This window comes from Mixophyes fleayi, chromosome 9, assembly GCF_038048845.1.
Source record: "Mixophyes fleayi isolate aMixFle1 chromosome 9, aMixFle1.hap1, whole genome shotgun sequence".
NCBI classification, from domain to species: domain Eukaryota; kingdom Metazoa; phylum Chordata; class Amphibia; order Anura; family Limnodynastidae; genus Mixophyes; species Mixophyes fleayi.
Genome location: NC_134410.1, coordinates 66,291,932 through 66,308,966, shown reverse-complemented (window position 1 = coordinate 66,308,966; position 17,035 = coordinate 66,291,932). Strand labels below are relative to the sequence as shown.

The window sequence follows — 17,035 nt, the reverse complement described above, 5'->3', positions numbered from 1 at the left end:
TCTATCACATTGCTGGACTAACCTGGGCGTCAGGAGCAGCTCGATTTGCATCTTCCTCTAGGTATTTAATTTCTTTGTACGTCTGTTCAATGAGATCACTCACATCTGATGGCAATTGCTTTTGCAACAGATCTATAATACAGCCTTTAATAACAAAATTATATATATATATATATATATATATATATATATATATATATATATATAAACAAAATAAAATAAAAATAAATAAAAATCATGATGCATCACTTGTTATATACACAGATCAGTCGCAACATTAAAACCACTGACAAGTGAAGTGAATAATATTGATTATCTTGCTACAATGGCACCTGTCAAGGAGTGGGATATATTAGGCAGCAAGTGAACAGTCGGTTCTTGAAGTTGGTGTGTTGGAAGCAGGAAAAACGGGCAAGTATAAGGATCTGAGTGACTTTGATAAGGGCTAAATTGTGATGGCTAGACAACTGGGTCAGAGCATTTAAAAAATGGCAGGTCTTACGGGGTGTTCCCGGTATGCAGTGGTTAGTACCTACCAGAAGTGGTCTGAGGAAGGATAACTGGTGAACCGGCGATAGTCATGGGCTTATTGATATGTGTGGGGAGCAAATGCAAGCCCGACTGGTCCAATGCTGGCTATGATAGAAAGATGTGAGAAAACACCGCTGTGTGTGTGCTGTTTACCTGGGGAAGAGATGGCACCAGGATGCACTATGGGAAGAAGGCAAGCCGATGAAGGCAGTGTGATACTCTGGGCAATGTTCTGCAAGAAAACCTTGGGTCCTTGAATTCATGTGGATGTTTCTTTGACATAAACCACCTACCTAAACATTGTTGCAGACTAAGTACACCCCTCCCTGGCAACAATATTCCCTGATGACAGTGGCCTCCTTCAGCAGGATAATGCTCTCTGCAACACTGAAAATTGTTTAGGAATAGTTTGAGGAATATGACAAAGCGTTCAAGGTGTTGACTTGCCTCCAAATTTCCCAGATCTCAATCTGATAGAGCAATTGTGGGATGTGCTGGAAAAACAAGTCAGAGCCATGGAGGACCCAGCACGTAGCTTACAGAACTTAATGGATCTGTTGCTAACGTCTTGGTGAGAGATAACACAGGACACCTTCAGAGGTCTTTTGGAGTCCATGCCTTAATGGGTCAGAGCTGTTTTGGTGGCACGAGGGGGACCTACACAATAATAGGGAGGTGTTTTTAATGTTGTGGCTGATCAGTTCTTAGAAATATCAATTCAAAATATTGTATTTTATTGACCATAACAAGGGTCAAAATTGTAACTGTACAAAGAAAATACACATACACATTAACCTACAAATAAATACATAGAAGAAAACAGGAAAACAGTTGCGAGATGAATAATTTTTGTTTTTCAAATTCTCTTTGAATGAAGCATGCAGTCAGGGCTGCCACCAGAAATTGCGGGGCCCAGTACAATTGTAACAGGCAGGGCCCCCTCCTTCCTTCTCTCACCCCACCCTCATTTCAAATTATTCTCTAGCCAACTTGTGCCTCCCCGGATTCTCTTCAGGCACACATCATCTCCGGTTCCATCTAACCCCTGCAGTAGCTACTTACCTCTCTACGTCTTCTAGCGGTTACCTCTCGGCTCCCGTCTATTGACAGCGCTGTGATGTTATTAATTCCATGACATTAGCGATACTGCAGGGAGTCTATCTGCCTTGTTGCGGCTCTCTGTCCGAGAGCCGGGCACCTGGGGGCTGGGACTGGAGCAAATGGCGACAGCTGTGGGGCCCTGACATCTTGGGAGTGGAGGCAGACATGCTGCCTACAAGGGGGTTTGCTGCTGCATCCTTAGTTACACGCAAAGGTCTCTCCCCACACCCCTTCTCACATCTCAGGAGAAGCTGCTGCCTAAAAATGGCCCCAGTTACCTCCCTTAATTCACTGTGGTAGACTCCTCCCCTAAGAAATTTGTTTGGGCTCAGGGCTGGCAGGGCCCCACTCTGCTGCTGGGCCCCATACTGCTGTACTTCCTGTACCCCCCTGATGGAGGCCCTGCATGCAGTCAATGTATTTTGGCCTTTTGATTTGCTTGCATGTTCATGTTTTCTTCTATGTATTTTGTATGTTATTGTATGTCTTCATAAAACTATGTGTGAGGTCCTGATCATTGCAAAAACAAATAGGTAATTAACCAAGTTTAAAGTGTCCACCGCACAGTTCAAAACCAGCTTTGGACCAGATATGTGCCTTGATTTGTTCAAGTGCACCTTGTTCTCCACCAAAGAGCATCTGTCTGAACAGTAAGATGTCTGTGATTTTTGGTAGAGCAGAAGTTTGTGCAGGCCAAAGAGAAGAGTTGGGCCGAGTGAGAGCATTCCTTGCAAAGTATGGAGTAGACGCACCAGTGCACCTGATTTTTCTTAACAGTGATGAAACTTTAACAGAGTGAGATTATTGCTTAAGGAGAGGAATAGTCAACATTTTAGGGGCCTTTCTTGTGTGAAGAAGAACACAGCCATTTCCATTAAACAAAATGACCAAATGCTCACAAAGTTTCATTGCATGCTTATAATGGGACCTGTTCGGTGCCTCCATGGTACACTTTGGCAGACAAGTGTCTTTCCAGTCACATTTTAGGTAATGTATTAATAAACTTCACATACACAAAATTGACATAAATAATAAAGACAGCCCCAGTGCTTCGTCACTCACAGGCTTAATTTAGCCCATAAATGAGGCTAAACCAAGCAGTGTTTTAAGAGAAATTTGTAAATCTTTATTTTAGTGAACATGCACTTTAGTGTGCATAGCATCTCCTAAGATCAAAGAGTAGATGTAATTCTATGCAAAACCAAGGCATTGTGTGTTGAACATCAAGAGCGCTTTGTAAATGAAGAAGAAAGGAAACCTTTAAGCTAAATTAAAACTTGCTATTTATTGTGAAGCATTAACAATAACTGAATCTAACTCTAATTTATGCCTATTTATGAAGCTTTAAACCAAGTGTAAACTGCATTTTTTTTGCATGGTTTAGGTATTTTAAAGTAAAATCTAAATTTTTTTAAAAAAGCCTAACGCAGGAGATATTGGAGATATCTCCTGCATTAGGCAAAGTACCGCATTAACTGCAGTCCCTATAATACTCAATGTGGACTGCAGTCTGGGCAATTTTATCAATCTCCGAAAAGCTTAGCTATTCAAAACTTGTCCCCATTCAACCCAATGGGGAGAGCATTGTAGTACAGGGATCTTTGGATCCCTCTCCACAGCCTTCTTGCTATTCCCTTGTGCTAATTTATGTAAATGACATATGCACATGTGCAACCCTAGGTCGTGCGCGCGAGCAGGACCTGGAGTTAAGGTTAGAAAGAAGTTATTGCGGGGACAGCCTCATATCGGACGCACTGTCCCTACAAGACTTCAGTAGTAAATTGCCCCGTTAATTAATCTGTGCGAATTAACCGGGTAAATGTCACAATGTAAATAAATAGGTCCCTAGGAGAAGAAAGCTGTACTTCAACTGTTATGAGATGAACAAATGAGTGTTTATGCGTTACAGGGCATTGTATTTCCAATATTATTTATTATGCAAATAATATAAAACTAGCAGCCAGTTTGTGTATGATTTTTTTATTCATATTTGGATGTGTTATACCATATGTATTGGTACAATGTATTTGGATGTGTTATACCATATATGTTCCACTAATGATAGTTGTTGAATTATTTGCTCTGCTTTGTTGCCCTTGTATTCCCTTTGAAACTTTAAAATGTAAGTTATAAAAAGAAACATGGCAGTGATAGTTTAGAAAACTTACACTATTATCATCATTTATTTGTAAAGCTCCACAAAGTCCACAGCCCTGTCAAGCCGGTATATCAAATCATACAAAAACAAATAATACATAAAAACAGAACAAGTACATATGTAAGTTGATGAAAATGGTTCAAATGTGAGACAGAGACTAGCGAGGGTTCTGATTGTGATAGTTTACAATCTAGAGAGAGAGGGCAAACCTGAGACAATAGAAGCTGTAGGATAGGCTATAATGAAGAGGTGGATTTTGAGAGATTGTTTGGATGAGAGTCTGGCTAGCAGGGCTGGACTGGGACTAAAATCAGCCCTGGCATTTGAAGCACACAGGCCCACCTGTTGTGAGCTCCATGCACTATATTGTTGCACACTGATGCTGGCGCAATGCGCGTTGCTGGTGCAGTACAACATGATGTAGTATGAGTGTGTGTGTGTGTGTGTGTAGGGGGTATTTATGTCTCCTAATGACCTCCAACATTACATTATTAGCACCCCAATTACACCAATAAATACCATGACAATACATTATTAGTACCCAAATTACAGCAATAATAACCCCCCACACACACTCATACTACATCAATACACACCCACATTACAGCAGCCAGCATCACCCCCCACATTACAGCAACCGGCATCAGCCCCACATTACAGCAACCAGCATCAACCCCCACATTACAGCATCCAGCATTACCCCCCACATTACAGCGTCCAGCATCACCCCCACATTACAGCAACCAGCATCACCCCCACATTACAGCAACTGGCATCACCCCCCACATTACAGCAACCAGCATCACCCCCCACATTACTGCAACCGGCATCACCCCCCACTTTACAGCAACCAGCATCACCCCCCACAGTACAGCAATACCCTCTCCTACTTATTAGCAATACTAAGCCCCAAACACACTACAACATTGCCACCACCACGCCACCCCATACTACAGCAATACCACCAATTATACAGGTGCCACTGTAGGAAACCAATGTTTTGTTTTTTTCAAATCTCCCACAAAATAGCAACAACAGAATACTTACACACATATAATTAACAGGTACCCTTTTCCCTCAATTAAATAGTAATGGCAGAATTTTCATGAATCATTCCACATGAAATAAAACTCTAACAAATATATCAGAAAATACATAACTATTGAATGATCAGTTGAACCCACACGACCGCATTAAAAGTATTTCCATCTACAGCAAAATGTCAAAGGAAAATATTTTTTTTACTACAGTAACTGGATATGCGTCTTTTCTATTCATTTTAAATAACACAGTATATACATTAAGGGGGATAGAGGAAGTGGGTGAGAGATAATTGGATGTGATCCATCAGTTTGATTAGATAGGAAACATTTAGATTATTTACCTGGAGACGTCTACCCCCTTGACTCACAGGTAGGGCCGACAAGAGGAATTTTGGGCCCTGGTACAGCAACTTCTTTGGGTCCCCGTTATATTCAACAATGAGAGACTTGCCTTTGGCAGAAGTTCATATTATGCCACACCGTAGTGCCCCCAGTTCATATTATGCCACATCGTAGTGCCCCCGGGTCATATTATGCCAGATAGTATCACCTTCAATTCATATTTGGCCATGCAGTATTGCCCACAAATCATATTATGGCATAGTAGTGTCCGCAAATCAAATACCATATAGTAGTGCCCCCAAATCCTATTATGCCACAATAGTGCCCCCAAATCATTAGTAGGACCCAGACAAAAACTCATTCACAAATAAAAATTGGTACGGCATATCAGATACTGAGAATGTGAGTCACAGGAGCAGCTTAATACACCATTTAAAATGCAAACGAAAATAGATATATTGACACAATCACAGATAAAATTTACGACAAGCAGTGTTTTTTCCTCTTAATTAAAAATCTCTGTTCAGTTAGATATGCAAGAAACATTACAGAGCAATAATAAGCAATACATAGTGTTGTAAACGTCATTGGATACACAGTAGTGCCCCTAGTTCAAGAAAGGATGGTTAAAAACACATTACACATGAGAAAATATATGAACTTACCTGATTATGGCACCCTGTGTTCTGTTCTCCTACTGGGCGCGCTGGCTAAGGAGGGATCCGCAGCTGTCAGCTCACACAGGCACTCGAGAGCAGGGACAGATGGCAGTGCTCGAAGTGGAAATGTAGAAGTGGGGGTATGGAAAATATAAGTGAATAGAGTATGAAGGCTTGGTTTTTTAATTTTTTTAACACTTGTCCCCTCTGTGCATTCCCATTCTTCATTACTATTTGTGTTTTATGATGGCTGAATCCCTGATGTTCCCATTCTTAAGATGTCTCTTCCTTTACACTTTCTTTTACCTATGCCTCTGCACCATCTTTTCATTTATCCCTCTCACTTAATCCCCTGCACCACCTTCTCCCCTGGCTCTCTCACATGTCTTCCTGCACCAACTTCTCCCCTGGCTCTCTCACACTTCTTCCTGCACCCCCAACCATTCTGGCACTCTCACACGTCTTCTGCAACCCCTTCCCCCTGGCTCTCTCACACCTCTTCCTGCTCCCCCTTCCCCTGGCTCTCTCACACCTCTTCCTGCTTCCCCTTTCCCCCCTGGCTCTCTCACACCTCTTCCTGCTCCCCCTTCCCCACTGGCTCTCTCACCCCTCTTCCTGCACCCACTTCCCCCCTGGCTATCTCACACTCGTGACAATCCACCCTGTGCAACTCGCGGCACTCCCCCCCCAGCAGCCCCTCCCCCCATGTGCGACAATCGTGGCAACCCCCCACGTTTCTTGCACGCGGGGGATTCCCTGGCACTTCTGGCATTTACCAGAAGTGCCAGATGGCCAGTCCGGCCCTGCTAGCCAGGATGGTAGAAAGTTACATTACCAGAAAGCAGCATGGGAAAAAGTGAAACAGGCGGTTGTAGACAAATCGCTTTTTAATTGCTAAATTATGCTAAAATCCCAACATTTTGCTCTTTATTTGTTCCTACATTATTATTAACCTCAATAACACTAATTTCAAGTCATTTGCAGTCAATTTTGACCACCTCACAGGTCACAATATTATTTTCATACACTTTCAAACAAATACTGCAGCGACCTGGCTTGATGCTAAGCGACAGAACAATGACTCAAACACACGGCAGTTCCTAGCACATCTAGGACACATTGGCACACAGCAGTGGCAGAAAAGAAAAGTGGTGCAAGTGGTCCTTGGGCTCTCCCACCCACTCTTATGTTGGATCTTAAAAAGACATGCACACTTTAACAAACCAAGCACTTCAGCCACAAAAGTGCCACTCCTTGTGGCTGAAGTGCATGGTTTGTTTGGGCCCCACAAAATAAGCTAACAATGGGCCTAAGGAACCTAAAGTAACAGTGCTGTTAATGAACTCTACTGTGGCAAGATGTGGTTGTCATCATCCTCAGACTCATCCTCACCCTCATCAGTGTGTACATTATCCTCACACATTATTAATTAATCACCGCTGGAATCCACCATTACAGAAATCCAATTCCAAAGTGACATCCTCAACTGGTGTATCACCGGCTACACTTGGGCTGTTCAGGCACACATCTACAGAAATGCTGAAAGGGGCCTTCTTTATAGTTACACTATCAGAATGGTCACGATTACACATAGCACTCGTGGATAGACTCTCCTCATGGATTTGTGTCATTTCTGAATCTGAACATACATTTTCCTCTAATGCCTTACTGTTTTCTTCCAGCTCGGCTTTTACACGTAAAAGTATTTGGACACCACTTTTGGAGTTCAAATGACAAGGTCTTGCTTGGTCACGACTGACCTTACAAGAGGATGCCTCCAGTGTCGGACTGGGGCATGAAGGGCCCACCGGGGAATGCAACACTAGGGGCCCACCAAAGGGGGTGTGGTCAGCGATCATAGAGGCGGGGCCAGACACTAGAGGGGGAGTGGTCAGTCCACGAAGGACAGCTAGCACCTTAGTGCAGTATATAAAGAATGCAGTGTGTGTATAAAGAATACACAGTCTTGACCTGCCCCTTAGATTGGGCAGAACAGTCACCAAAAATCAGGATTGTCCCACTAGACCAGGATTGGCTAACCTGTGGCACTCCAGGTGTTGTGAAACTACAAGCTTTGCCAATATATAGCAGCTTATTGCTGGAAGGGTATGCTGGGTTTCACAACACCTGGAGTACCACAGGTTAGCCAAGCCTGCACCAGACTCAGATCATTTGACAGACTGTCCTACCTGTTCTTGTGACTTTTACCACCTGTGGCTGCTGGTTTCTTTAGTTGCGGCTTGTCTGGATCCTGGAATGTTGAGGGCCCTATTTGGAAAAAATAATGGGTACATTTAGAAAATTCCAACCAGCCCTGGCATTAAATAAATAGGACCCACAATTAATACATAGGCCTTCCTCCATCCCCAACATATAATAGTATTCCCATTTAATAAATAACCCTGATACCCTCCCTCCAAACAGCGCCTGCAATAAATTAATAGCATTTACATTTATTACATCCATTTCCCACAACCATTCCCAGCATTAAATAATATTCACATTTAATAGATAGCACTCCTCCATACACTCAGCCCCACATTTAATTATAGACCCAAAACACCTTAGCATTAAATTAAAGGTCCACTCACCCCCTCCCTATAGTGTTTTCTGTGCAGCCATCCTCCCTATAGTTTAGTATAGTCAGCCCCCCTATGCCACACAGGAGTGCCCCCAAACAATATTATGCCACACAGGAGTGCCATGTTATGCCACACAGTAGTACCAAAAATTCATAAATGCCACGCTATAGTGTCCCCAATTCAAATTATGCCTGCAATAGTGCCGCCCAATTCATATATATATATTATTTACTAAAAAAATCTCAATGTGCAGATTCGTGTAAGGTACTTGTAAATTTTCAAGTGAAACATGTTGCATATTCTCTATTTGCATTTCTAGATGTTTATTTCAAAGCTGAACCTTCAAGTACAGCAGATTTGTTAGCCCAAGGCACAGGTTTATTATATGACAGTTTCTGAGTGTGTTTAATTCTCAATCTTTACATTTACATTTAAAAGTGCTGGTTACCTACGATAGGGGGTGCTTAATCGGTTTTTTTTTTGCCAGGGTTGCAACAAATAATGCCTGTGAATCACCAGTTCAACTTTAATTAACAATGTATTTCCTTTTAATCACTATCATTTATTGTTATTATAAACAAATAGCAATACAAAATTATTGTGTAAAAACATTAATAATGTGTGTGTGTGTATATATATATATATACATACATACATACATACATACAGACATACAAGTGGCTGAAAGCTACTTACCATAAGTTGATTTTAGCAGCCTCTCTGCTCCTCGATGCTCCCGGCAGCCTCTCTCCTTCTGATGCTCCAGGCAATCAGCTGACAGGGTGAGGGGGCGGGTCACATGATCGCAGCTGGGATCGCATTTGAACTAGCGGTGACGCCGGGGAGGACAGCGGGCTGCCTAGTGCGGACAGCGGGTCCCCAGGGGCAGCTCTGCCCACTTTGAAAAGGGGGTGTGGTCATAAGGTAGCCGGGCCTACCGGTGATTTTACCGGCAGCCCGCTGGGCCAGTCCGACCCTGGATGCCTCAGTGACAGTTGCAGAACTCACACTCATAGAGAAAGGCGAAGGCCTCATTCTTTCTTTGCCACTCTGTGTGTAGAATGGCATGTTGGCAATTCTATTTTTTCTGCAGATAATTTTTCCTGGATTCAGGGCCGGATTAAGGGAATGGAGGCCCCTGGGCTAAGGGGGCCCCCATTCCCCAGTGAGGCCCTCCCCCCCAGCACCTACCTTCTCCTGTCACTCTTGTCCTTCCGCAGCGCGCTGTATGCTCCTTACTGAGGAGATCTCGCGACACTCTCACGAGATCTCCTCAGTATGGAGTTTACTGAGCGCCGCAGAAGGACAACAGTGACAGACTCAGCAGCATTGATCCCCGGCCCAATCGATAATGCTGCTGAGCTCTGTCAAGGGCCCCCTGGATGCCCGAGGCCCCTGGGCTTTAGCCCAGTTAGACCTTGGGTTAATCCGGCGCTGCCTGGATTACAGCTATTTTCTCTTGACCAAGGTAAAAGGTGTTTTTTATTTTTTTGTTTCCCTGACTTAAAAACACTATGTACTTTTACATAGGCTTTACCAGATGACGTACAGGGATTACTATCATCATGACTGGTGGCAGCAGCTGCTTGGTGCTCCTGCTCTTCTGTGTACTGCTGTGAATCCATTTTGATAACACCATGCACGTTTTTGTGCAAATTCAGAAGAAAAGCCTGCAAGGACTAGTATTTGTATTTCAGCAATGACAATTAGCAATGGAGCAATGGAGCTCTTGTCTTTGGGTGTATATAACACCGTTCACTTTTTGGTGTAAATTCAGAAGAAAAACAAGCAAGGACTAGTATTTGTATTTCAGCAATGACAATTAGCATCGGAGCTCTTGTCTTCTGTGTACTGCTGTGAATCCATTGTGTTAACACCGTACACTTTGACTGCAAATTCAGAAGAAAAGCCTGCAAGTCCTAGTATTTGTAATGACAATTAGCAATGGAGCAGTGAACCTCTTATCTTTGGATGTAACCTATATAACACCGTACAATTTGACAAAAAGTCAGAAGGAAAGCCTGCAAGGCCTAGTATTTGTATTTCAGCAATGACAATTAGCAATGGAGCAATGAGGCTCTTCTCTGTTCCTGTTACCTATATAACACAGTAGAATGTGACTGCAGAATTACACCAACCCTGCCAGTCCTAGTATTTGTATTCTTCTGTAATAAGAATTACCAATGGAGCTCTCCTCTTTGTGTGTAATCTATATAACACAGTAGTATTTGACTGCAGAATTACACCAACCCTGAACACTCGTATTTGTATTTTTCAGTAATGAGAATTAGCAATGGAGCTCTCCTCTATGTGTGTTACTTATATAAAACAGTGGAAATTGACTGCAGAATTACATTAACCCTGACAGCACTAGTATTTGTATTTTTCTGCAATGAGAATTACCAATGGAGCTCTCCCCTTTGTGTGTTACCTATATAACACAGTAGAATTTGACTGCAGAATTACACCAACCCTGATAGCACTAGTATTTGTATTTTTCTGCAAAGAGAATTAGCAATGGAGCTCTCCTGAATGTCACTGTAGACTTTGTTCAACACTGCTACCCCCTACTCTTTCAATTCTATCTATTTGGCTGACCAACTGCTCTACACAATGTGCTACCCCTTTTGTGTCTCTCTTTCAAATGGCGCTAGATCACTGTGGAGGGCGGAATTTATAGATTTCAAAACCCGCGAGATCCGAGATCCAACGACGCAACAATGACGTTTTGCCTCGTTTTCGATTCCGATAAAGCGCGAAAGTACCGACTCGGATCCCGTAAGTTCGGGTGTGTTCGGTTCTCGAAGAACCGAGCCTGAGCATCTCTAGTTTAAAGGAGGATGGGAATGTGTCAGTGCAGAGATTATTATTAGAGAAAGTAAGCTCTCAAACACCTTTAAGGTATTATTTTATCTGTCACACGCTACACCTGAAGAGTAACTAGATTTCAGGGACGTTGGTGTAGAAAGAAGCGTTTGGGGTTTTTGGAGAACTAGGTCAATTTCTCTATACTATATGGATAGACCCCACAACAATAGGAAGGGTGTAAATGTGCTGGGGGAAAAGATGGTCAAAAGGAAATTTTTATCTAACAACAGGGGGGAGCAGTTGTAAAGAAGAATAAAAGCAGTGTGAAATATAATGTAGAGAGGCAAAAAGGCTTAGTAAATTAAATAGTGGAGTTGTGCGGAAGGGTTTGGAGGGGAATGGTGATAAGGAGGTGCGCAAAATTAAAAGTTGCAGCAAAAACATCAGATGTATGGTAACAAATGCTGAGAGTCTGCAAATCAGAATAGATGAACTGGAACTAATTGTTGGTAGACAATAATAATGGGTATAGGAATCTTGGCAGCTTAAAAGTCATTACTGGGAAGTAAATTTGGAAGTGCAGCATGTTTAGGAAGACGAAGAAAGAAGGAAAACGGGGAGGAGGTAGTGTATATGTAAAAAATATATATATATATTTAAGACTAGCCTATTGGGAGGATATCTTTGAAGATTATGACAATGTATACCCCTTATGGGTAGTTATAAATGGAGCAAAAGATACCAATAAAGTACTGATTAAGGTTTGTTGTCAGCCACTTAGCAGAAATGACTGTAGTGAAATGCAGTTATTATTACAAGGGGCAGCAAAGAGACATATTGGCGTTCTCATAGGTGATGTTAAATATCCGGAGATAAATTGGAGCAATGAGACTAGTGGTTCTGGCAAAGAAACACAATTTGTGTTTTTTTATTACAACCCTAATAATGAGTGTGTATTAAGCTATCAAAACAACAGTTTAAAAAATTGAGTATAAGTGTATCTCATGTATGCCAGACATAAACCTGGTGCCCAACTTGGCACATTTCAGGAATATTTTTTGTAAACACATTTTACGTCTGAGATCAGGTTTACTAAATGAGTACTATTAAAAATTAAATACACACTGTTTTAAAATAGGATTCATTTCCATTGTATGTATATTCAGAAAAATACATGGGAATACAATAGCCTGTTCAGAGAATTACACCGCCCCCTGGTGGTAAAGATAAAATGAAAAACAAAAGAAATTCACAATATTTTAAATATCAGGACTTTTGACCTATTGAGACTTTTACTAGCCTTTGAAAGAAAAACAGTATACTACCGTTTCTCTGTAACTATAAATGTTACCTGCTGTATTACCTGTTATTGCCACAAACAAAGACTCCTCCGGCATTGTTGTCAGTCTTGGAAATGCCCCTATTGAAATAAAATGGAACTTGGTTTATTACTGATTATTAATTAATAAAATGGCTAGAGGTAAGGTACTAGGTGTCCAAAACCGCAGACACTCCCTTCTTACTGTGTGTGTAGCAAGTGAGGGCTGGGGTGGCAGCTGGCATAGATGAGAGATGTCTGTGCTGCTGCTGCTACTCCATATCGAAAATAAGATGGGAGTACGGGGCTGGGCTGTTATGTCACCTCCCTGCACTGTTCTTATCAGAGGAGAAGGGCGTCTACTGTGTGGCTCCTTTAAAGGCTGAAGGGCTGCTCCTGTGGCCCTCCAGATACTTCATGTTGCCCAACAATGATATAGAGGGATTACTTACTCACCAACACTAAAATAAAATCAGGCAGATAATGTCTAAAGTTCTGGCAGAGATATAGGTAGCATTGCGGTAGGATTAAAAAGAGTAAAAGGCACGGGTAGGTCTTACCCTACAAACTCTCCCTATCACATCCTCTCTGCCTTCTGCCCAGTGCTCACTCTTCTTTGTCTCTCCTGGTGCCATTGAATCACATGTGGAATACGGAAGTCAAGAATAGTATGCAGAACAAAACTGAAATGTCCAGCAATCTCACTTCACAATAGTGCTGAATCTGCAGCTAACCAACGGATGTGGTGGCATACCATGTCCGTATTGCGCAAAGATCATGTCCATTACAGCTTCTGCCGTAATTTCATTGCTTTTTGGAGTTTGAGTGGAAGAGTTTCAATAGTTTTCTCACATTATAGATGGTGTGTAAGTGTAACAAGCCTTAATTGGACTTGTTAAACCATAAGGTTTTTTGTCTATGGAATTTCATAGCAATTTGTAAACTTAAAATGTTTAAGTTATCAATTTCAGAAGCCTAGAATCTGATGGCAGATAGCAACCACTTGGTAAATCTAGTCACTATTTTTCTTAATCCTTAATAACCAAGCATGTTTAAATTCTTCCATTATATTAGGCTATACTGCTTCTGTTGGATACCAATCCGCTACCTATTCCTCAGATTTCCTGTAAAACTAATACCGTCAATTTCAGGTTAATGCTTTTTTCACACATACCCCCTTGCCCACCAGCTTTTCAATGCCATGCAACCCCCCCACCGTCTTTTATCTCACATTCCTCCACTGCCACCAGCCTTCAAAAACATGTGATGCCATGCCTACCAGCTGTTCTCAAATATACCCCTCTGCCCACCAGCATTTCTCGCACATGTCACCATTGCACACCAACTTTTCTTTCACATGCGACCCTCTGCACACCAGCACTTCTCTCACATGTTGCCCCAGCACACATCTTTTCTAACGCATGTAATGCTTTACGTACACACTTTACTCTCGTAGGACACTCCTTTACACAAGATTCTCTCACATATATTAATCTGCACACCAGCTTTTCTTACATGTCACCCCCTATTTTCTCATGTCTCTACACCAGTTTTCACCACATGTCATTCCCTGCACACCAGATTTTATCTCATATTACACCCATACACACCAGCTTTTCTTACACATCATACCTTGTACCGAACATTTTCTCACACATGTCAGACACTGTGCACTAACTCTTCTCATGTCGACCCTTGTGCGCCAACTTTTCTACTCCAATGTCAGCAGCGTGAACCACAACGAGAAATGAGTGGAACACATCAAATTTTACCTTATACAGAAACGCTGAACCCCCAATATCACCAACATGAACCACAATGAGAATCCTGGGAAAACATGTCATATATTACCTCACACAGAAACACTGACCCCCCAATATCAGTAGCATGAACCACAATAAGAAAAGTGGGGAAACACATCAAATATTACCTCATGCAGTAACACTGACCACCCAAAACCAGCAGCAAGAACCACTATGAGAAAACTGGAAAAACACATCTTATATTAACTCACACAGTAACACTGACCCCTCAAAATCAGCAACATAAATCACTATGAGAAAAGTGAAAAACACATCATATATTGCCTCATGCAGTCACACTGAAACTTCCATATCAATAGGGGTGTGCACCGGCCACTTTTGGTGTTTTGGGTTTTGGGTTCTGATTAGCTTGAGGTTTTGGGTTCTGATTTGTTTTGCCAAAATACCCCACGAAAGGTTTTGGTTCTGATTTTGGGTTTTGGGTTCTGATTTTTTTTTAAAAAAGCATAAAAAGTGCTAAAATCCATATTTTGTTTTTTTTTTCACTCCTACACTGTTATTAACCTCAATAACATTCATTTCCACTCATTTCTAGTCTATTCTGAACACCACACACCTCACAATATTGTTTTTAGTCCAAAAGGTTGCACTGAGGTAGCTGGATGTCTAAGCTAAGCGACACAAGTGGGCGGCACAAACACGTGGCCCATCTAGGAGTGGCACTGCAGTGGCAGACAGGATGGCAGTTTGCAAGAGTTTGCTAGAGGTGCAAGATGGAATTGTCCTTGGGCCCTCCCACCCACCCTGATGTTGTTGAAATAGGACATTCGCACTTTAACAAACCAATCAGGAACAGTGAACGTAGTTTAATCTCTGGTACTAATATTTCTGGACTGCAGGAACAGTGAACGTAGTTTAATCTCTGATACTAATATTTCTGGACTGCAGGAACAGTGAACGTAGTTTAATCTCTGGTACTAATATTTCTGGACTGCAGGAACAGTGTACGTAGTTTAATCTCTGGTACTTATATTTCTGGACTGCAGGAACAGTGAACGTAGTTTAATATCTGGTACTAATATTTCTGGACTGCAGGACTATCTCTGATCGAGATCGTGGAGGAAATTGACGAGGAGGGTGTTGCTGGTGTGGATACAACAGGACCAAGGGATTTAGGTGTACCTGGACTGCTGACGGTCCTAGCCACAGGTCCTGAACTAAACACTGAATTATGAAGGTTCTTCAGGTGACGTATAAGGGAGGTTGTCCCTAGGTGGCCAAGATCCTTACCCCTGCTTATTTGAGCTTTACATAAGGTACATATGGCCATACATTTGTTGTCCGGATTGGGATAGAAATAACTCCAGACCGAAGAGGTGCATTTTTTGGTCTTCTGCCCAGGCATGACGATGGGCTTTTTCATCCCATGGACAACAACTGTTTCCCCCCCCTGGTGCCTCATTTAAGATAACCACATCAGCATCCTCCTCGTCAAGTTCCTCCTCAGCGCCAGCTACATCAATATCCTCCTCCCGGTGTACAACATTGACACCTTCATTAGCCAAATCTGTAACTGGACTGTGGGTGATCCTTCCAGCATATGCAGAGGGCGTGCTGCAAATGGTGGAAGGAGCCACCTCTTCCCGTACAGTGATGGGAAGGTCAGGTTTCGCAACCACCAACACCCTTGGACTCGCCTTGGGGATTTGTGATGACATCTCTTTAGAAGGCAGAGTTGTTTGCTGTGTTGTTGATGACAGCTTAAGTCTCTTAAATTTTTTAGAGGGGGGGAGGAGGGCTTAGATCCTTGGGTGAAGCTGAACCACTAGTCATGAACACGGGCCAGGGCCTAAGCCGTTCCTTGCCATTCCATGTCGTAAATGGCATATTGACAGTGTCGGACTGGGGCATGAAGGGCCCACCGGGGGACTGCAACGCTAGGGGCCCACCAAAGGGGTGTTGCCAGCCATCATAGAGGCAAGATCAGACACTAGAGGGGGAGTGGTCAGCCCACGAAGGACAGCTAGCACCATAGTATACTACGTATATAAAAAAATGTAGTGTGTATATAAAGAGTACACAGTCTTGACCTGACCCTTAGATTGGGCGGAACAGTCACAAAAATTCAGAAAGGTATCGTTTCAAATCCTTACAGCGCTGGAAGTCGGTATACCAAATAAAACATAAAACCAGTCATATATAGAAACACAACAAGGTCATATGAGGATGATGGAGAACGTGCAGTAATTCCACTGAGGATAGAGGGCATGGGGCCAGTTATTCTCCGCCAAACATGATTTGCAGCATATTCCTTAATTTAGTGTATTTACTTGCTCTATGAGGACTGTCCAGCTTTAAGATAAAAACAGAGTTTAAATGGAAAATAGATTCAATACAGTTTGTTCCAGCATGGGCTAAAAACCACTTTGCAGTATTCCCACTGGTAAATAATTTATGCTGGCAGAGGTGACCTGGGAATACAGTCCATGACTGTAGATGGGGGAATAATTTCTCCCTTGCACTCCCAACTTCCTATGGGGGGAAAGTACTCCCAGGCACGTATGCCTTCCCCATGTGGCTACAGCTTAGAGTCTATCAATGCTAGGGGACTCAGACCCACCTTCCCCTTTGCTGCTGCTGTGGAACTACAAGTCTCAGCATGACCAGGTGACACACAGCCCCTCTCCTCACCGTGAAAGGCGGTGACCGGCCTGTCTACCGCATAGTGGA

The 17,035-nt window shown here is 42.5% G+C and overlaps 1 protein-coding gene across 1 annotated transcript in view; it reads right to left on the bottom strand.

Annotated features, from left to right (window-relative positions):
• TEX11 (testis expressed 11) overlaps window positions 1–17,035 on the bottom strand; it is a 391,710-nt gene that overhangs the window by 363,268 nt on the left and 11,407 nt on the right. Inside the window, exons 2-3 of the mRNA XM_075184491.1 lie at window positions 12,588–12,644; window positions 23–144 (exon numbers count right to left, since the gene is read on the bottom strand). Coding sequence (XP_075040592.1) covers window positions 23–144; window positions 12,588–12,621 — 156 coding nt within the window. The 5' untranslated portion in view covers window positions 12,622–12,644. The remainder of the gene's footprint in view (window positions 1–22; window positions 145–12,587; window positions 12,645–17,035) is intronic.